The 21,323-nt window shown below is 44.6% G+C and overlaps 2 protein-coding genes across 2 annotated transcripts in view; one reads left to right on the forward strand and one right to left on the reverse strand.

Annotated features, from left to right (window-relative positions):
- The window catches only part of LOC308104395 (nebulin-related-anchoring protein-like), a gene marked incomplete at its 5' end in the record, with an annotated part of 33,971 nt that extends 17,178 nt beyond the window's left edge, over positions 1 to 16,793 (forward strand). The window contains 12 exons of the mRNA XM_080454803.1: positions 6,258 to 6,362; positions 6,996 to 7,094; positions 7,250 to 7,357; positions 9,166 to 9,273; positions 10,251 to 10,562; positions 11,374 to 11,478; positions 12,424 to 12,522; positions 12,845 to 12,949; positions 13,528 to 13,635; positions 14,059 to 14,373; positions 14,656 to 14,811; positions 15,790 to 16,793. Coding sequence (XP_080310929.1) covers positions 6,258 to 6,362; positions 6,996 to 7,094; positions 7,250 to 7,357; positions 9,166 to 9,273; positions 10,251 to 10,562; positions 11,374 to 11,478; positions 12,424 to 12,522; positions 12,845 to 12,949; positions 13,528 to 13,635; positions 14,059 to 14,373; positions 14,656 to 14,811; positions 15,790 to 16,158 — 1,989 coding nt within the window. The 3' untranslated portion in view covers positions 16,159 to 16,793. The remainder of the gene's footprint in view (positions 1 to 6,257; positions 6,363 to 6,995; positions 7,095 to 7,249; positions 7,358 to 9,165; positions 9,274 to 10,250; positions 10,563 to 11,373; positions 11,479 to 12,423; positions 12,523 to 12,844; positions 12,950 to 13,527; positions 13,636 to 14,058; positions 14,374 to 14,655; positions 14,812 to 15,789) is intronic.
- Positions 455 to 4,849, reverse strand: LOC308104326 (transcription activator BRG1-like; the record flags this gene model as incomplete). The annotated part of the gene is made up of 1 exon (XM_080454735.1): positions 455 to 4,849. The coding sequence occupies one exon, from the start codon at positions 4,847 to 4,849 to the stop codon at positions 455 to 457; it is 4,395 nt and encodes a 1,464-aa protein (XP_080310861.1).
- Positions 16,794 to 21,323: the final 4,530 nt, after the last annotated feature.

A 21,323-nucleotide genomic window follows, 5' to 3' on the forward strand; every position in this document is an offset into this window, starting at 1 on the left:
ACTGGAAACTTGTGGATAGCGTTCCAGTAAAAAAAAATATGTCTTCTCATTTATTTGTGTCATCACTTCCATTTTCTCTTGTTAACCTGTATGATTTATGAGTTCTCTCTCCTGATTGGATAAAATTGGTGTCCTGACCTGAAAATGTATGTTCTGTTTACTAAAGAGCTGGAGAGACAGGGAAACCCTTGTTACTGAACACTCTATAGCAATGATTCTAATCGAATATAGAGATATGTAACACTTATTTGAACAAAAACACATCATTCACCTCACCTTTAACTTTCCTCTAACTTTTCCCCCATTTAGTTTTTAATTAATTGTTTAACTTTAATGAAAACACCTTTGTTCCACCAGACATTCAGTTCAGGTAAAACTAGTGCTCCTTCTCTGGCTTCTCTGTCTGCATACTGTGTTATCTAAAGTCAAATGTATGGGTTCAAGTCGAGGGATTTCAGTAGGCCGTTGGTGGTGTCTTGAGTGTTTTGTCTTTATGCCTCTTCTGCCCGCTGGCCGAGCACTCCTCTCCCTGTTCCTCTACGTTGTCGCCGTCATTACTCACCATAGGTTTGGCCCGGGAGCTGTGACGCTGGCCTTCCCGCCCCCGCTCACCCTTCTCTTTCCGACTCAACTTGACCTTCACCTTCACTGAACGAGATTCAGACTTGCAGCCTTTGTCGCCTTCCTCCTCCTCTTCCTCATTTTCCTCTCCCTCATTCTCCTTCTTCTCGATCTTCTGCCTTGCGCCGGCGAAGACCGACTGCAGTACGATGGAGTCCTCGTAGATCAGAGAGCCCTCCATGTTGAAGGTCTGGGCGTTCTGACAGAGCAGCGTGATGTCTTTCTCCAGGTCATTCAGACTGCAGTACTTGTGGCTGTGGATCCTTTCCTTGACCTTCCTGAAGTCCACAGGTTTGTGGATGACTTCATAGTATTCTGGCATCTCCTCGCGAGACGGTAGCTGGATGAAGATTTCGCTCAGCTCTCGCCCCTTACCGTCCTTGTGCTTGATGACGGCGTCGACGATCTTCATCATCTTCTTGGTGAGGGAAGCGAGGTTGGGGGAGAGTTTCTCGGTGGCCGGACGCTTGTGCTTCTTTGCTTTCTTCACCTCTTCATCCTTCTCCTGGCCACGGCTCAAGACGACAGTGGAGGGGCCTCCATCGCGTTCGCAGTCTCTTTTCCGCTTCCTGGTTGTATTTTTGTGACACCCTTCCTCCTTTATCTTCTCCAGGTTGCCCCCCTCAATGGCCATGAGCCATTGTTTCTCGGTGAGCAAGTCAATACTGTAGTCCACCTTCTTGCGCTGCCGGGGGCCTTGGCCGAACATCTTCTCCTTCAGCCTCTCTACCTCTGCGTCGTCCTTCAGGATCCATGCCGGCATGTCTTTCTCCTCCATCAAACGAGGCTTCCTCTCGGAATTGCTGGCTTCCTCGCGCTGTCTGTCCAGATCCATGCGCGTGAACTGCTCAAACTCTTCTTCGCTCCTGGCGATCATCTGGTTTACAGACTCATCGTCAGGCACCTCTTCTTCCTCCTCGTCCTGTTCCTCGTGTTCCAGGATGGCCTGCAGGAAGGCCTGGCGCTCGCAGCCTGACGACTTCTGGTCGAACATGCCGGCCTGGATGACCTTCTGGTCTACATTCAGCTTGTACTTGGCCGCGGCCAGGATCTTCTCCTCCACGCTGTTGACGGTGCAGAGACGTAGCACGCGCACCTCATTCTTCTGGCCGATGCGATGGGCTCGGTCCTGGGCCTGCAGGTCCTGGTGAGGGTTCCAGTCACTGTCGAAGATGATGACGGTGTCGGCAGACTGCAGGTTGAGGCCCAAGCCTCCGGCCCTGGTGCTGAGCAGGAAAGCAAAGTAGTCGGAGGCCGGGTCGTTGAACGCCTTCAACATCATGCCACGGTCCTCCGCCTTGGTGGTTCCGTCCAGACGCAGGTACTTGAAGTTGCAGTAGGCAAAGTAGTCCTCCATGATAGTCATGAGCGATGTCATCTGACAGAAGATAAGCACCTTGTGGTTGGTGGCTCTCAGCTTGGGCAGAATACGATCCAGCAGCTCAAACTTCCCAGAGGAGCGGTACAGATCAGGGCCTGACACTATTCCACCAGAATAACCAAGGTGCTCCGAGAAAGACTCCTCGATGTGTTGGAACATGTACGGGTGGTTGCAGATCTTTCTCAGTTGCATTATAGTGTTCATCAGTGTCTTCGTGCCACCTTTACCCTTCTTGTCTTTCTCTGAGCCGTCGGTGAGCAGCACGCCCTTGGCCTGCATGTGTCTGTACAACACCCTTTGTAAGGCTGACATGTCACATTTGATCACATACTCCACCTTCTCGGGCAGCTGTGACTCGACTTCCTTCTTGAGTCGACGCAGCAGGAAAGGGCGGAGTACTTTGTGTAAGCGACGGATGATCAGGATGGTCTCTTCTTCATTTAGGTCCACCTTCTCTCCGGTCATGGCAAAGGGGGCGTTGAACCACTGTTCAAAGGTGTTGCAGCTCTTGAAGATGGTGGGCAGGAGGAAGTTGAGCAGCGCCCACAGCTCTGGCAGTTTGTTCTGCAGTGGCGTGCCCGTCAGCAGGACACGTTGTCGCGCCAGGTAGTGTGTGTTCAAGACCTGGGTCAGTTTACAGTGGTGGTTCTTCATGCGATGGCCCTCGTCCATGATCATGTACTCCCAACGGAGCTTGGCCAGCACTTGCTTGTCCTTGATGACGTACTCGTATGTGGTGAGCAGCACGTTGAACTTACCACTGCGGATGATGGGGAGAAATGCACGACGAGCCGCTGGGGAGCCCTTGTAGGAGAGTTTGACTACAGATGGCGCCCACTTATCAAACTCGTACACCCAGTTGGACAGAGTTGAGAGCGGCACAATGACGAGGAAGGGTCCGTTGATGCGTTTGTACTCCATGAGGTATGTGATGAGGCTGATGGTTTGGATGGTTTTCCCTAGGCCCATTTCATCGGCCAAAATGCCATTTAGGTTATTATTGTACAGAGAGACCAGCCACTCCAGACCTTTGATCTGGTAATGTTTGAGCTGCCCGTTGACCAGCAGTGACGGCTGTTTCTCCACCTTCTCAGTGACAGCATGAGCCACAGCATAGTAGGACTGCAGGCCTGTTGCGAAGGCTGCAGTGCTGTACTCGTCATCCACATCCTGTTTGGCATGTTCAATGATGTGCTTGACGTCCACTTCAGACACGTCCTTGCTGTCAGGGTCTGTAATCTTGATATTTGTTTCATCTACTATGGCTGTGGACGACTGGGCCAGCTCCTCCCCCTCTTCCTCCTCTTCTGAACGGCTGTCTTCACTGTCTGAACGTGGAGCTACTTTGTACTCAGGATTCATTTCAAGCCAGGCATCCAGCTGACTGGCCCTGGGTGCGTCCATCCCGCTCAGGATGTTCCCGGTGTCAATGTGGATGACCTTTACCGGCAGGTCACTCATGTGACTGGTTTCATCCAACGACTCTTCATCGGGGCCCATTGCAGAAGACCCACCCTCTGCATTTTCTGACTTCTTCGTTTTGTTCTCTTTGAGAGCATGTGTGGCCTTGTGCGTCCGCACCAGCTCAGTGAGGTTGGCCACAAACTCGTCTGTCTGCTGTAGGAGGTAGGCTAGACGCTTGTCTTTCTTCTGGTCAATGAGTCTGCGGTAGCCTTCCTCATCCTCAGCCATCAGCCTCCGCATTCTCTCCTTTTCAATGCGCTCATTCTCTTTCTTCTGCTCACGCTCAAGGTTGGCGTGATATGTGACGATGGCTTTGGTGGCCTTGTGGATCTTTGCTTTGATGGAGCGATGGTACTCCTTGAACTGCTTGGCGTGCTGCAAGATGCTGTTGAGGTATTCCCGGTGTTTCTGGCGAGTTTTTAGATCCTGTTCGATCATCTTCTGTTTCTCCAGTTTCTCCAGTTTGCGATTTTCATGTAGTGACTGTGGCTTGCTGTGCATGTAGGCCTCAGCATTGAGAGCAGTTTGCAGAACTGTGTCACGATGCATGCATGCCACCACCTCCTGGCCCAGTTGTCTCTGGAAGTTATGCAGCCTTAGGGCCTTGAGCTCGCTGTTGGCCTTTGTACGTAGGTCATCGGCCAGGGAGCCTGGAAGATGCTCCAGCTCTTTGATGCGGTGCGCAATACAAGCCTGAAGCCTGTACTCTCTCTCCTGGAGGATCTCTACCGGGTCCAGCCCGCGGGGTTTCTGGATGGAGGTGATCCGGTTCATCATTGGCAGAGGCTGGCCAGGCCCTGTAGACTGTGTCTGAGGAGGAGGCATGAATGTGGAGGCAGCGGGAAGCACCAAGAAGGGAGCCAGAGAGGGTCCTCCGGTGGGATGAGGAAGAATCAGCCTGTGGGGGGCACTGGATCGGGCAGCGGCATTCTCCATGGGCCAATTTGGCCATGGTTTGAGGGGTCCTTGCATGCCTGGAGGAACACCTGTAGGTCCAATAGGCATATTGGGACCTACCATGCCATATGGTATAAGATAAACGGGTTGAGCAAAGTTGGCTTGAGCTGGTCCTGGACCAGCCCCCGGCACAGCTCCATACCCAGTGGAAGCTGGCATGAAGAATATGGGTTGATGCTGCATGCTTGGCATGGGCATCTTGCCTTGCACAGCCATCTGCAGGTGCTCCGGTAGAGGCTGAAAGCGTGCCAGCCATGGAGTTGGGGCAGTCTGGGCCCGGAGTTGGGGCAGTTGGTTCTGGTTGAAAGGAGGGGGTCCGCCTGACCCAGCTGGTCCCCATCCCGCACCGCCAGGCCCACCTGAACCCTGGGGAGAATTGTGGTTCTGCTGGCCCATGCCCAAGCCAGGGTCCCCGCTGCCTTCCATCATATTGTGTGCATATCCCGGAGAAGGACCAGAGTTTGGGCCCATCATAGCTCCTGGAGAGGAAGGCTCTGGCCAAGGTGTCCCCACCATCGGGGGGTCTGGGATGGACATCTCTCAGCGGAGACTGGGAATGTGCGACAGCAGCAAGTATGGCGTGTCTCTTGGTATTCCTTCTACCCAGCAACAAAGAGCGACCTATCCTGGTTTTTGCATCCACCTCTCCTCTCGGCTACAGTCTTCAGTGTGTCTCTGTTCCCGCATGCACATTGATGATGGCTGTGGTGCATAGAGGAATGCTCTGTGATGTCACATTGATGACGTCAGGGATCTCCAAATATGGGCATAAAAGGGACACAGACAGGCAGACATGAATGTGTGGATTTATAGATATATTTCTGGACAACCGGTGAACCGACCGACTTCCCACTTGGCATTGCACTCCCTCGGGTCCTCGGCGATACGTACGGAAAGATTGAAATTGATCGGTTGAACGGGTCTCGAGATATATGGAGGACACAGACATTTATAGATATATGGAGGGGACACACACAGACATTTATAGATGTATGGAGGGGACACACACAGACATTTATAGATGTATGGAGGGGACACACACAGACATTTATAGATGTATGGAGGGGACACACACAGACATTTATAGATGTATGGAGGGGACACACACAGACATTTATTGCCCGTTACTATGACTCAGACATAACCCTATCACATGCCCATATATGGGCATATACTGATGACATCAGGGATTTCCATATCCTATGTTAAAATTGGCTTAGGGACGTCACGCTCATGTCACAGCCATAACCATAAGGAGTTCCCAATGCAGCTATGCCCAAATATGGAGTGTGTTGACGAATCAGTCAGCTCCATATATGGGCACAAAAGGGGACAATTGCCCATATATGAGCATACACTGATGACATGAGGGATCTCCATATATGGGCATAAAAGGGACAAGGACTGACAAATACAGAGATCTCCATATATGGGCAATTGGGCATAAAAGGGGCACAGACAGATGGGTACAATCTCCATATATGGGCGTATCGGTCGGATCGGCCCGAACTTCTAGTTATACAAAAACACTAAACAGACATCTGGAGTTTCAATCAAATGAACATTATGATAAGCTCTCCTTTCTCCTGGAAAGGAGAGCGGACAGTCTGTTATAAGTATTTTCTTAACACATGCTGGCATCCCTATTATGGGCAATTATACGTGCTGTTATTATTTCGTAATAGCTGAAGTATGAAATAGGGCCCAAGTGGTTAATGATCTGGTGTTGTTTTCTTTTGCTCCGTGTGCGTGTGCGTGTGCGTGTGCGTGTGCGTGTGCGTGTGCGTGTGCGTGTGTGTGCGTGCATATGTGTGCGTGTCTGTTCACTCCATAGAAAGTGTATCGTTCAGACCTGAACTATCTCAGAGGAGCTGCCTGGATCGGCACTGGAGCTCTGCAGATCGAAGGCTCCAAGAAGGCCTCCGACCTCATCAGTGATGTGAGACAAGTTACTTTCTATAAAAAAAAGTCACACTCACCCACTTAACACATTGATTGCCAGAGTTATTTCAGATTTTTTGCAGTTTATTGCCAGAGATTTTTCATTGAAAAAAAAAAAAAGTACTCAGGAGCTGAGATACAAAGTTTTAAAGTTTTAAGTTAACAAGGAAGTGGATAGGAGTCTAGATCTTCGACTAATCATATCTCCTTGGTCTTTGGGTCAAATAAAAAAAATAAAAAAACGAGTTAACTCGATCTTGGCAATCAAGTGATGGATTTTAAAAACGAGTAAAAACTAGTTAACTCGTTCTTGGCAATCAATGTGTTAAAAAAAGGACAGTGCCTTAATTTCACCCATTTATTTTGACCGGACAAAAAATGCAAATATTTTGTCCGAAATGTTATTGATTTATTAATCAAAATTATAGTCAAATGTTATAGTATGTTATTTAAAGGGATAGTTCACCCCAAAAAATACTTTTTCTCTATCGATAAGTCACCCCATGAAGACTTGAATTCATTTTTCATTTAATTTTTTAGTCCCCCCCTATCCCTTTAAGTTGAGCTCCACGGTTGTGTGACAAAAGTTATATGTTTGCCCTGATTTTGAACGTTCCTGTACTATGAACAGAAAAAGTATCGCCAGCAGCCGTACAGCTTCAAGCATACATCCGTGGCTGATTCTCCGGACATCGTCCACGCCAAGATGAGTGGACAGCTAAACAGTGACGTAAGACTCTTCACATGTTTGAGTTTCAAATAATGACTCTGTCATGTTGAAACCTCATAGCTTGTAAAAAGAAATAATAGTGTCATTGATTTTCTTATTTTGCAGTTAAATGTTTAAAGTGTTTTTTGTCGTCTTTCCTCCTGTCTTTCTTCTAGCGTTTGTACAAGGAGAAAGGAGCGAGTGACAGACACAACTACACCCTTACTGCCCAGGGACTGCCTGAGTTCACACAATCCAAGATAAACGCTGCCAACTTCAGTGACGTAAGTAAACAACATTTATTATTATCTCCTACAACAATATGTATATTTGATCTAATCGATAGACTGAACACCAGCGTTTCCAGATTTTGCAAGAGAAACAAGCGGCCAGGTCTGTGAAAACAAGCCCAAATTAAGTGACTAGGCCACATGATCACACCACTATAGGGGGTCCCCAGCAACTACACTTTATGACTATATACATGGGCTATCGACGCGTTGTGAGCTTGTAGATCGGCGATTTTCTAAAAATCTTTTTTTAAATATTTTGAATATTTGTGGAACATTTTAACAACTCAAATGTTGTGTGGGAGGTACCTGCACAAAATATTTTCAGATGGGGGTCCACGGCCAAATAGATATTAATTTGGGGGGTCCTTGACATGAAAAAAAGAATCACTGGTTTAAACACTATTAGAAAGCAAGGTCAAATATACACTTTAGAAAGAAGCCCAAAAAACCTGCAACCCGCAACTACCAATACAAGCGACTTTACAGAAAAACAAGTTGCTTATAATGAGCAGACATGGCAACACTCCTGACCACTCTCCTTTCTCCTTGAAAGGAGAGTGGACAGTCGGCTGTATTAAGTATTTTCTTAACACTTTCAAGCTGGCATCTCTATTATGAGCATGTAATTATGGGTGAATATTTTCAGAATTTTTCAAAAAAGTTCAGATCTATAAGCTCACACCATATGGTTTCCGGAAAACAATAATAGTTTTTCTTGATACTTGAAAAACATACTGTTTGGGAAAAATAGGGCAATTATAAGATCTGTTGCTAGCTTGTAGTTAGGATGATTTCACTATTTCTTTCTGAAAAGTATGACATATAGTACTATAAAATAGAGTTAATTACGGTTAATTATTAAGATGGATTTCTTAGAAAGGTGAGAGGGAGACAGCAGATTCAAACAGTTGTGGTACAGTGGGATTCACTTAGCCTGGTATCCAGCCTGCTTCGCTACGTTCGGCGGACTTTTTTTTCTCTCTTCGCTTCTCAGTCTGGAAATCTCCAAGGGAGGCGGGACATGCCAAAAGCTTCGAAACCTACCGTGGCTTCTGATTGGTCTGTGGTGCGGGGCGGGACAAAAAAAAACAGTGTGATCGTTGTGATTCGTCATTCGTTTGAACAACATCCAATCAGCAACGACGTTGCCCAACGTAACATATGTAGTTCCAGTGTAGTTCTGCAAAACGAGTCAATAGGGTGCTCTCCAGACTGAGAAGCGAAGAGAGAAAAAAAAGTCCGCCGAACGTAGCGAAGCCGGCACCAGGCTAGGATTCACTCCTATGACCACCATTTCATTTTAGTTTATTTTAGTTTATTTTATTTTAAAAGCAAAACATTACAATTATAATAATAATCCGAGGATGAGATAAAGTCTGAGTTTTATTTTCATTGTGGTCCTCTTACACTTAACAAAAACATGTCCGATCACAGGGTGACACAGTCATACAAACAGAAAATGCATTTTCAGTGCTCTCTCCTGACTGGCTTAAATGTTGTCACCTACTTTAACAAAAAACTAAAAAATACCCCAAAATATCACTTACCCTACCTTTAAGGTGCTTAAAAGACCTCATATTAGAAGTCAATTTGACTGAAGTTTCCAGGCTGTTCCATTGGGTTTATGTACATAAAAGAACACTTGACCTTGACCTCTAAATTTGAAGAGACACACATTTGCAATGCAAGCTCTAGTGCTCTAATGTTTTTAGTTTTGTTTTTAAGCCAGGGACCTCACCGTATATATTATATATTTTTTTAATTCATGTGTGATGTTGTGCTAACGCTGTACATTGCAGATCAAGTACAAAGAGTCCTGGCACACTCTGAGGGCCCAGGGCTACAAGCTCTGCATGCAGGACATCCCCTTCCAGGCTGCCAAGACCTCCACGGGTATCGCTAGTGACGTAAGTGACCCTGCTGCTGGTGACATGTAATTGAGCTCACACAATCATGTGATACAGCCGTGAGTGGTGGAAGTACTCAGATATTTGACTTAAGTAAAAGTAGCAATACCACAATATAAAAACACTCTGTTACAAGTGAAAGGCCTGTGTTCAAAATATTACTTGAGTAAAAGTACAAAAGTATTGGCATCAAAATATACTTAAAGAATCAAAAGTAAGAGTACTAAAATGTTTGAAAATAGCAGATCTACAAGCTCACAACGCGTCGCGATGCGACGTGTTGTGAGCTTGTAGATCGGCTATTTTCAAATAGCCTATGTATAAAATAGGGCTGAAGTGGTTAATGTATGTTTTATAATATAATCATTTATATCTGCAAAGTAACTAGTAACTAAGGTTTCCAAATAATTGTAGTGGAGTAAAAGTACAATATTTGCCTCTGAGATGTAGTGGAGTAGAAGTAAAAGAGTGGCGTGTGGCGTGTGGCCAGTATTTTTTTCACTCACACATGCATGTACGGCACGGTACGGTGCACGCCACCGCAGTAACGCCGTACCATACCGCCGGAATAAAATCACCATTACACCACTGCTCGGGGGCAAGCAGCGCACTCCATCGAGTCCTAGCCGAGTTTGAAGTTGGTCCCACATATGCACACGACCATATATATGTGCATAGTGACCGGATCGGATAGTGGGGTCCGGGGACCCCCAGGGGTCCTTGAGGTGGTTCCACGGGGTCCCCAGCTAAAATCTGTTTAACCACTTTAACCCTATATACATTGGTTATTTGAAAATAGCGACGCGTCGCATGAGCTTGTAGATTTGCTATTTTCAAAAGAATCTTGAAAACGTTTGTAAAATGTGGAACGTTTGAGAAAAATGGGGGTTCCGTGGCCAAATACACATTCATTTGAAAGGTTTGAGAAACACTGCTTTTCAAAGTGTGTAACGGTGTACTCTCCTCCCTCCCTACAGTACCAGTACAAACACACCCACGTGCTGAACAAGGGCAAGCACATCGGCTCCAAGAGCGTGCTGGACGACCCGCGTCTCCTCCACTGCCTCCAGGCCGGCCGCCTGTGCAGCGACCAGGGCTACCGCAAGGACGCGCTGAGCACCAGCGGCCAGTACCACCTCAATAAGGACATGATGGGCCTGGTGATGGCCAAGAACGCCCAGGCGCTGGCCAGCGACCAGGACTACAAGACCAGGCTGCACGCCTACACCGTGCTGCCCGACGACATGAAGGTCCAGTGGGCCAAGAAGGCCTACAACCTGCAGAGCGAGGTAGATATACACCGTTACTGCAGAGCGAGCTAGACAGTGGTGGAAAGTAACTAAGTACATTTACTCAACTACTGTACTTAAGTACAATTTTGAGGTATTTTTTACTTTGCTGGAGTATTTCCAATTTTCTGTACTTTCACTTCTACTCCACTACATATCAGAGGCATATACTATACTTTTACTCCACTACAATTATTTGAAAACTTTAGTGTGTAGATTTTGATTATTATTACAAAGCATACATTAACCACTTCAGCCCTATGCAATTCGGGGATTTGAAAATAGCCGATCTATAAGCTCACAACGCGTCCCGATGCGACGCATTGTGAGCTTGTAGATCTGCTATTTTCAAAATATTTGATACATTTGAAAACTTGTGAAATGGGACCCTCTGCATAATGAGTACTTTGTACTTTTGGAACTTTAAGTACATTTTGATACCAATACTTTTGTACTTTTACTCAAGTACATTTTTAATTACAGACTTTTACTTGTAACAGAGTATTTCTACATTGCAGTATTGATACTTTTACACAAGTCAAAAATGGGAGTACTTTTTCCACCAACACCATTACTGCAGAGCGAGGTAGATACACCATTACTGCAGCTTTCTTTGTTTTCTCCGATGTTTTCTTTTTCTCTTTCCTGGGGCTGCGCCCCAGGCCAGTGTAATAAATGGATGGGGCGGTGCACTATAAACACCGAACCTAGGAGATAGTGCTGTACTATCACTTGTTTGTTCTCTCCATGCTGTGATGCTGTTATAACACACTGTTGTGTTGCTGCATGTTGTTTTGTTTTGCTTTGCTAGAAACTCTACAAGTCCGACTTGAACTTCATGAAGGGTGTGGCCTGGGACGGTGTTGGAGCTCCTCAGATGGAATCAGCCAAGAAGGCCGGGGAGCTGATCAGTAATGTGAGTACACTTTAATACAAGAGTATACTGTATGATGAGTAATGTGAGTACACTTTAATACAAGAGTATATGAAGTAAGAGCCAAATGTCCACCATGTGAATGGTCAATAAGATAATAAAGATATACATGATCTAAAGTAAACCATTTATTTTTAAATGTAGCCAATAACTTGCTGAGATACCTCCATTAACATGTGCATGAGCAGGGAAAGGGAGAGTCTCTTTCTTTGGTGTTTCGCCTAGACGGACAGGGTTTTGAGGTTAGGTTTAGGCATCATTTCTGTGAGAGTTAGGGTTAAGTTTAGGTTTAGGCATAGTGTTTGTGAGGTTAGGGTTAGGGTCAGGGTTAGGTTTAGGCATAGTTTTAGTGATGTTAAATGTTAGGGTTTAGACGCAATCAAGGCGAAACACCAAAGAAAGAGGGAGTCCCAGTAGGGAAAGCCTGCATTCCCTGCTGTGTGGCTACATGTATTTGTCTTATATCGCCCTCTTGTGTCCAAAAGGTGTAACGTCTACACCATCCACACTGCTTTCATTAGAGATGGATGGAAATTAACACAAATGAAATGCTTGTTGATCCCATTTGAAAAAAATATTTCAGAATAGTGGTCCTCCTTGGTTGACTGTTGACTCGGATCAGAACTGTAGGAGCTATTGCTGTTAGAATCCCACGCACGCACACACAGACACAGTGACTTCAATAGCGAGACTGTGCTACAAAGTGCGGTCAGACATCCATTCAGGCATCCAGATTAAAGTATACTACAGAACTCTTGCTTGTTCCTCTGTACTTAGACTGGAATTGTGTGTTGAGCTATTAACAGGAATACATATAAATGTAGCCAAAGTGCCGTATGTAAACAGAGATATTAACGTGTGTGTGTGCGTGTGCGTGTGCGTGTGTGCGTGTGCGTGTGCGTGTGCGTGTGCGCGTACTCTCTACAGAAGAAGTATCGTCAGCTTCCAGACAGTCTGAAGTTCACGGCCGTAGCAGACTCTCCTGACATGGTTCATGCTAAACACAGCTACCAGCAGAACAGCGAGGTAAGCTGCTCAACATCCTGGTGTTGCTAGGAGACCCGTGAAAACCTTTGTCAAACATCCTGTCAGCTGTTTAACACCATTGGCTAATTTAAAACCATAATAATGTTAAAGTCATACTGTTTGACTTTTAAAATTAAGAAGTATGTTGTTCACTGGTATATTTTTCACAATAACCTCTCCACATAAAATGTGTTTTTGACTAGTTCTCTAAACACTATTAAGCAACAAAAAAAAGTACACCAAAATAATGTTGCCGCCAGAAATGTACGGGATGGAACATTCAAGTAATGTTAACACTCGTTTTCATGTCTCCATCTCACAGAGGCTGTACAAATCTGGGAAGAACGAGGATATGCATAAGTACACCTTGCACTTTGATGACCCAGACTTCCTCCGAGCAAAGCTCAACGCCCAGCAAATCAGCAATGTAAGACATTTCGGGAAATGTTAGTTTCTCTTAACCCATTTAGACCGGGAAAGAATCTGTGTCATTTTAAGATTTCATTGGCTGTTCAAAAATAGCAGATATACAAGCTCATAGCGCGGCACCGAGTGCCGTGCTATGAGCTTGTAGATCTGCTATTTAAAAAACAATCTTGAACATTAAAATGTTAAAATGTTTGCACAAATTTTGTGCAAACATTTTAATATATATATTAACTTAGTATAGTAACTTTTGTTTTATGAATGAAATGTCATTTTGTCCAATCTGTATGGTGGAGTATGTTAATACAATATAACATATACAATTGGGGTGGTTGTATTTTGTCTCCCTGCTCTTTTATTGAGACATTTAGATTGTGTCAAAGGTCATGTCTCACCTGACACAGGATCATCATCTGACACGAATTTTGACCTGATGGTCAAGATTCAATTTATCCCCTGAGCAAGCAAGCATGGCTCTATTAGCTCAATGGTAAAAAGTTCAGCACCGGGTTCAAATCTGGGTTAGAAGAGGAAAGTTACAAAGTGCAGCTTTAACTTTTGTTATCTTATGTTATGTAGAAAGTTTACAAGGCTTCGGCGGATCAGGGTCGATCAGCAGGCTTTGACCTGAGGTTGGACGCCATTCCCTTCCAGACCGCCAAGGCGTCCAGAGAAATCGCCAGTGATGTGAGTTTAAGCACAACCGCTGACAGTACATGTATACTGACTAAATTCTAATGTACTGTAGTTCTTTAGCTATTGATTATTATTATAAAACATATATTAACCACTTCAGCCCTACATATACTTAGGCTATTTGAAAATAGCAGATCTACCAAGCTCACAACGCTTCGCGATGCGACGCGTTTTGAGCTTGTAGATCTGCTATTTTCAAAATATTTTTTATACATTTTATACATTGGAAAACTTGTGAAATGGGACATTCTGCGCAACGAGCACTTTTACTTTTGATACTTTTAAGTACATTTTGATACCAATACTTTTGTACTTTTACTCAAGTACATTTTTAATTCCGGACTTGTTTAAAAAAAAATTGAGTACTTTTTCCACCACTGTTACTAAAGTATTCAATCAATTCAATCAAAACAGTTCCGCTACAAAGAGTCCCACGTGAAGGACAAGGGCCAGCAGGTGGGGCTGCAGTGCGTGCAGGACGACCCCAAGATGGTGCACAACATGGCCGCCAGCAAGCTGCAGAGCAGCCTGGAGTACAAGCGGCAGTCCAAGGAGGAGCGCTCGCACTACCAGAACGTCAGCAGCGACCGGCCCGAGTTCCTGCAGGCCAAGAAGAGCCAGGCGCAGGCCAGCGACCTGACCTACCGCCAGAGGCTCCACAGCTACACCTGTGACGCCCAGCAGCTCGACGTGAAGCACGCCAAGCAGGCCTACAAGCTGCAGAGCGACGTGAGTGTGGGGCTTGGTTTATATAGGACAACTTTTTTATTTTTCATTTCAAGGACCCCCCCCCCCCCAGTTTCATATGCATGAGGCCACAGACACTTCAAACAACTGAAGTTGATGGAGAGGCAAAGTGTCACTGTCAACCTCTCCCCATGGCAGCCTACACTCCTACTGAGCGGTTCCCCTTATATACATATATATACTAACCCTGAATAAATATGATGTTGTGAAGACATATAGCACATGCTGTGATTGTTGTAAAAAATTAAATCCTACCTGTTGCAGGTGAACTACAAGGCGGACTTGAACTGGATCAGGGGAGCGGGCTGGACCCCTCCTGGTTCCCACAAGGCTGAGCTGGCCCGCCGGGCCGCAGAGCTGGGCCTGGCTGAGGGAGTGACCACCGATGAGGCCATTGCACAGTACCAACATTTAATGATGGTGAGAATGATAGTTATATACTGTAACTGTTTTATGATCACAGTACCAACATATAATGATGGTGAGAATGACACAACTCTAGTTCTATGATCACAATGCCAACATATGATGATGGTGAGGGAACAGATTAGTTATGCTCTGTAAGTCGCGGGATCCACAGAACGTATTTTTTTTGGGCTGCCAGGGCCTTTCTGCCATGCATTTCTATGGTAAAGACGCGCTGGAGCGCCCGAGCTTCGAGTTTCATTGCTCTCATGCACCATCCGGTGTTCTTTGGCGGAACGCCCTGGGTGCTTCAAGCAGAACATAGTTGCGCTGCTCATCAATGCCATGTTTAATCCTCTTGGCTGTGTCGGACAACCTGGTCATTTACCAGTTGACTTCGAATGGTTACCACAACCCTGAGAAGTCCATGTTTACTGTTGTTTCAGCGAGGCCATTTGTGCCAGTAACGCAGATGACATGACTTTCGAGCACATGCAACGGTTCATAGGGTCGAACGCTGCTGCAGGCGCCAATACACTCTGGACATGATATCCAGATCGCTCCTCCGCTCAGAAAACACTTTCTGTGGATTCAGACCTTTAAAGGCATAGTTCACCCCCAAAAATAAAAATGTTTCTATCGATTAGTCACCCCATGGAGACTTGAATTCATCGATATTTTTTTTTTTGTCGCATTCCTAAGCCAATAGCCAAAGGAGATGACCGCTGCCGGTCATCAAATTATTGGCTAATCGATAGAAAAAAATATATGTTTTTGGGTGAACTATCCCTTTAACTGTAGTTCTATGATCACAGTACCAAAACATGATGACGACATTCACTCACTCACTCACTCACTCACTCACTCACTCACTCACTCACTCACTCACTCACTCACTCACTCATTCAATCATTCATTCATTCATTCATTCACTCACTCACTCACTCACCCACCCATCCATCCATCCACTCACCCACTCATCCCTCCATGCAGCTCCAGCACCAGCAGATGATGGAGCAGCAGCAGCAGGAGGACCAGTGCTCCTCAGAGCAGACGGAGGAGACCACCACGGGGGAGATGATGCAGCCCGGCGTCAACATGGACGCCATGGAGGTCCTCCACGTCAAGAGGAAGAAGACCATCCAGACGGTGCAGCAGCAGAAGAAGACCACCTCCTCCTCCACCTCCACCTCCACCTCCTCCTCCTCTTTCAGGTCCATGGAGAAGAAGAGCGTCTCGTCCTCCTCCTCCAAACAGACCTCCTCCATGGCCGCCTCGTCCTCCATGTCCTCGTCCTCTGCCCTGGAGGACTCCGTCAAGACGTCCTCGTCCAGGAACATGGCGGCCATCGAGGAGGCGTAGATGAAAACCTTTTTAGTGCGCCTGGTTCTAAAAGTCGGTTTCCGGGGAACCACCAAGAGGTCCAAATTGGCCCTTTTTGGGATCTGTAACTCAGAGAGTGCACAAATTGAGGTTTTCTTTTATCTCAGAGATAGAAAATGTGAATCAAATGGTGGTTTGTGGTCTATTGACTCATTTAGGCCGATCCTAAAAACGCCTTCTAAATCCTGACATAAGTTTTCAGAAAAACTTACCCGTAACTCAAAAATGAAAAAATAATGATGTTGTTATATACTGTACATAGCAACAACAACCCCAAAAGGGGTTCCCGTCCTGAAAGGTATAGTTACAAATAGGGGTTCCCACCCAAAATGAGTTAAATGCATATCAACCTGGGGGTCCCTTGAAATTAAGAGAATCACTGAACACTAAACCATACTAGAACCCCAATCTACACTGTAAAATCCTCAGTGCTCATTTAACTCTGAGAGTGTACACTCTCAGAGTTACAGACCTGTAAGGGTCCATTTGGTTCCATTTGTGCACTCTCAGAGTTACAGACCCGTAAGGGTCCATTTGGTTCCATTCGTACACTCTCAGAGTTACAGACCCGTAAGGGTCCATTTGGTTCCATTCGTACACTCTCAGAGTTACAGACCTGTAGGTTCCATTCGTACTCTCAGAGTTACAGACCTGTAAGGGTCCATTTGGTTCCATTAGTACACTCTCAGAGTTACAGACCTGTAAGGTTCCATTTGTACACTCTCAGAGTTACAGACCCTTAAGGGTCCATTTGGTTCCATTTGTACACTCTCAGAGTTACAGACCCTTAAGGGTCCATTTGAACCCCTTGGTTGTCCCCGGACCCGGCGTTGAGAACGGGTATTTTAGGCTCATATATACTTCATCACACGCCCACTTTTGTCCGTTTAAAATACGTCACTTTTTGTTGAGCGAAAAGTGGCGAGCGGCGAAGCATAAATGAGCCTTCTAGATTGTTGAGTAGAGCTTTAATTTGCAGTTTACAGGCAGCATTATGGCAGGTACTGTACTTTGCTTGGTTGCTCGTTTCTGGACAGTAAACCAGGTGCGACATGAGAGACTTTGAAGGGAACTAAAGCTGCAATCCGGAACTTTTTCAATGAGTGAAACATCATTTTAAGCATTCTGTAGTATGTTAATACAATATAACGAGTATTAGTTATAATATTGACACTTATTACTGCCTGAAGCTCATAAAACGATGAGCGGTAGAAATGTGGTCTCATGCAGGAGACCTCAGATTCAAATCCCAGGTCGGACATAAGAGTTACAGATTGCAGTTTTACGCATGTCAATGGAGAGATGGACTTTTGCCATGTTTGTAGAAAGTTTGATGGGTGGAGTTTTGTGCATAAAATGAATGGGTTTCATGAACCATATAAAGTCATGATGCAGTCACAGGGCTTTCCACGTCAGAGAGAGCATAGGTCATGTAGAGAGTTTAAAGAAAGTTGAGCGTTTTGCTGTTATGTGTTTGGTGTGTTGATGAGAAAGGAGGGGGGAAAAAGGGCTGCACCGGTAATGTCTCCCAAGCTCTTGCTGCAATAACCAAAGTATTTATTAATCATTTGTTTTATATCTTTATAAGTGAATAAAATGCTGCAAGCTAAAGTGAGTAACTTTAGCCATACCACTCAGCATTGCATTACGACGGCTGTTTTTGTTATGTGGTAAAAAGTGATGTTTATCTGAGTAAGAACTTAGTTTGATCTGTGATGTACGTATGTCTGGCAGGTTCAGTTTTATAAGAAATGCAACGGTGGCTCTAGTAAGAACTCAAGGCTGGACTGGGAGTACATGTTTGAATAAAATATTGGATGAAAAATAACAATAAATGGTTTTGTCAAAGTAAACCACATCCTTTAAGTTGTTTTTCTTTTCAAACCACGCTCACGCACACACACACACACACACACACACACACACACACACACACACACACACACACACACACACACACACACACACACACACACACTTTATATTGTGTATCTGTATTTGATTGCATTTATGTCTGTTCAATTAAGATTTAAATAAATCAAAATATATAAAACAACACCGGTATTGGCTTGCAGACATAAGTACAGGCACACACAAGAGGCAGGGGAATGTTTTCAGTGAAAGGTAGGGTACGTGATTTTCTTTAGTTTAAATACGTGTTAAATAGCTCTATATTTAGATTTTACTCGTTGCTATAGAATGTTTGTTCAGTAACCATGTCTGTCCAGCTCTTTATTAAACAGAAAATGCATTTTCAGGTCAGGATACCAATTTTATCCAATCAGGATAGAGAACTCAGTCAGGATACAGATTAAACCAGTGAAATTGGAAGTGATGGCACAAAGACATTTTGTCACCTACCTGAAAATGTATTATCTGTTTAATAAAGAGCTGGAGAGACAGGGAGACTCCGATTACTGAAGAAACACTCTATAGCAATGATTACTATCAGAATATAGTGCTTTAACCTTTTAACAAAAAAAACGTTTTGTTTTAACCAAAAATATCACTTACCCTACCTTTTAATCCAGCCATTGATCCAGTCGATAAACCTGTAGACATTGACGTAGACACCAGGCTTGTTGGGTTGTCCACAGCCTTCCCCCCAGCTCACCACTCCAGTGACAAAGTAGGTTCCATTCTCTTCACACACCAGGGGACCGCCTGAATCCCCCTGCACAGACACAAACACACAATCTGGGTTGGTATTATTTTCTACAGAGGACTCACTCAGGAGCGTCATTTGGGGTCTATGTGAATGGGAATGGCTATTGGCACCCCCTTGTGCAGGGGTCTTCAACAGGGCACAACAGGCGTTGTGAGCTTGTAGATCAGCTATGTTCGGCAAAGCGAGTTGGTGTTGAGGGAATAAAGAGCACAGAGCCAAGTACAGAGCCAACGATCAAGATTACCAAGTATTGAGGGTTTAAGTGAAATAAACAAAAAACATTAGTTCACACAACACTGATGAAATCTATGAAAAGGCTTAATCTGCAACACAATTTTATACAATATGTGGCGGGGGTCCCTGCTTCATCTCTCAGCTAGGGGGTCTTTGGCCTGAAAAGGTTGAAGACCCTTGCCCTAGTGTTTACATTTAACCTAAAATTCACTTCTTTTATGCATATTTCCCCAACTCTAAAAGTTTTTTTTTTTGCAGATTAATGTGATTTCAGATCAACGCTGAGTGCATCTCAATCCACTTCGGTCCATTCTAGGCTACATGTTATAGATGTGTGTTTTTTCTTGTCTGCAACCAATCAATCAATCAATAAATGATGTGGGAGCAGAAAATAATAAGTAAAACTAAATAAAACCACATTAATGTGCATTGTGGAAGGATCTAGATGCCATCTGCATGTGGGGGAGACAGGTGCCAGGTGCCAACTGCAGCACATTGATTAATTAGGCCAGGGGACTCCTTGTAACTTGTTTTCATAGACCTGGTTGCTTGTTTCTCTCGCAAAACCTGGCAACACTGCTTCCTCTAGTTCTCTTCCTGTAGTTCTATCGTAGAGGAGGATAGCTTCCTGTTGTAGTTCTCTTCCTGTAGTTCTATGGTAGCGGAGGATAGCTTCCTGTAGTTCTCTTCCAGATCCTTGAGAGAGAGAGAGCTCCGTTCCGGGAGCAACGATAAGACATCCGGTTTTTGAGCTAGCAACAATAAGGTTTCCGGTTGCCTTCAAAATAAGAAAACGAATTTGTAATGTTTTTTAAAAGACACAAATCTATTTTAAAAATACATTTATGATGTATGTCTTTTAAATGGCACATACTAGAACACTTCTAAGTGCCAATTTTCTTTTTAAAGACACAAATGTATTTTTAAAAATATATTTATGATGTATGTCTTTTTAAATGGCTTATACTAGATCACTTCCAAGTGCTAGGTTGTTCCTGATTTAAACTGGCTATTGATCCCCATTAAATGTGCACTTATCACAGTTTCTGATCCTGTTTTGCACTTTAACTGGATATTCATTTGTGTTTGTTACATATGTATTGTTTTTGTATTGTTTGTCCATTATTGTAATGATGCTGCCTCTAGGCCAGGTCACTCTTGGAAAATTATCATGGGGGGGGGTTATAAAGTTGATCTCACCTATTGAAAAACTAAAATACAATACAAATAAGAATGTATTCAGAAACATTTACAAAAAATGTGTGTGTGTGTGTGTGTGTGTGTGTGTGTGTGTGTGTGTGTGTGTGTGTGTGTGTGTGTGTGTGTGTGTGTGAGAACTGTTCCATAACTGAGCGCCCCTGAACTTGATAGAAAATTGATACAGACCAGTAGTACAGAATGTTGGTGAACATTGAGAGATAATTTGTAAAAAATAAAAATAAAAAAAAGTGGCAGACCGTCCAGTGAGGTCAGAGGTCAGAAAAGTGCCGTTTTCAGACAACAGTGGACACTGGACAGGCGCCGGCGGACACTGCCGACACTTCTGACATACGCACGCGTGCGGGGACACCTCCCCTACAACGCCACACTCTCGGATAAGCCCGAGAGGTGTAAAAAAAAGTGTGGCGGACCGTCCAGTGAGGTCAGAGGTCAGAAAAGTGCCGTTTTCAGACAACAGTGGACACTGGACAGGCGCCGGCGGACACTGCCGACACTTCTGACATACGCACGCGTGCGGGGACATCTCCCCTACAACGCCACACTCTCGGATAAGCCCGAGAGGAGTAAAAAAAAGTGTGGCGGACCGTCCAGTGAGGTCAGAGGTCAGAAAAGTGCCGTTTTCAGACAACAGTGGACACTGGACAACGCCACACTCTCGGATTTTTTTTCTACTTCATTACATCAGTATTGTTACTTGTTACTGACATATTTTGTTTGGTTGTATTAGCACAGTCTCTGTAGAAACAGGTCTCAACTTTTCACTGCTTGTACCTGTATTGAGTAAGTGACAAATAAATCCCTCTTGATTCTTGTTCAGATTAGTTCCAGAGTTCTCTTTGAAAATGTCACACATTTTGAAATGGCTCCACATCCATTGCCTGATTGATATTAAGCTGGTAGGTACACATGATGTAATAGACATGCCACTAAAAGTATGCACTTAAAAGTTTATTTTCATTCTTTATAATTGTGAATGTTAAAAATTGTGGGGTTCTGCTATAGTCACTTACAAAACGTATAC

This window comes from Gymnoscopelus braueri (assembly GCF_963280865.1).
Source record: "Gymnoscopelus braueri genome assembly, chromosome: 17".
NCBI classification, from domain to species: domain Eukaryota; kingdom Metazoa; phylum Chordata; class Actinopteri; order Myctophiformes; family Myctophidae; genus Gymnoscopelus; species Gymnoscopelus braueri.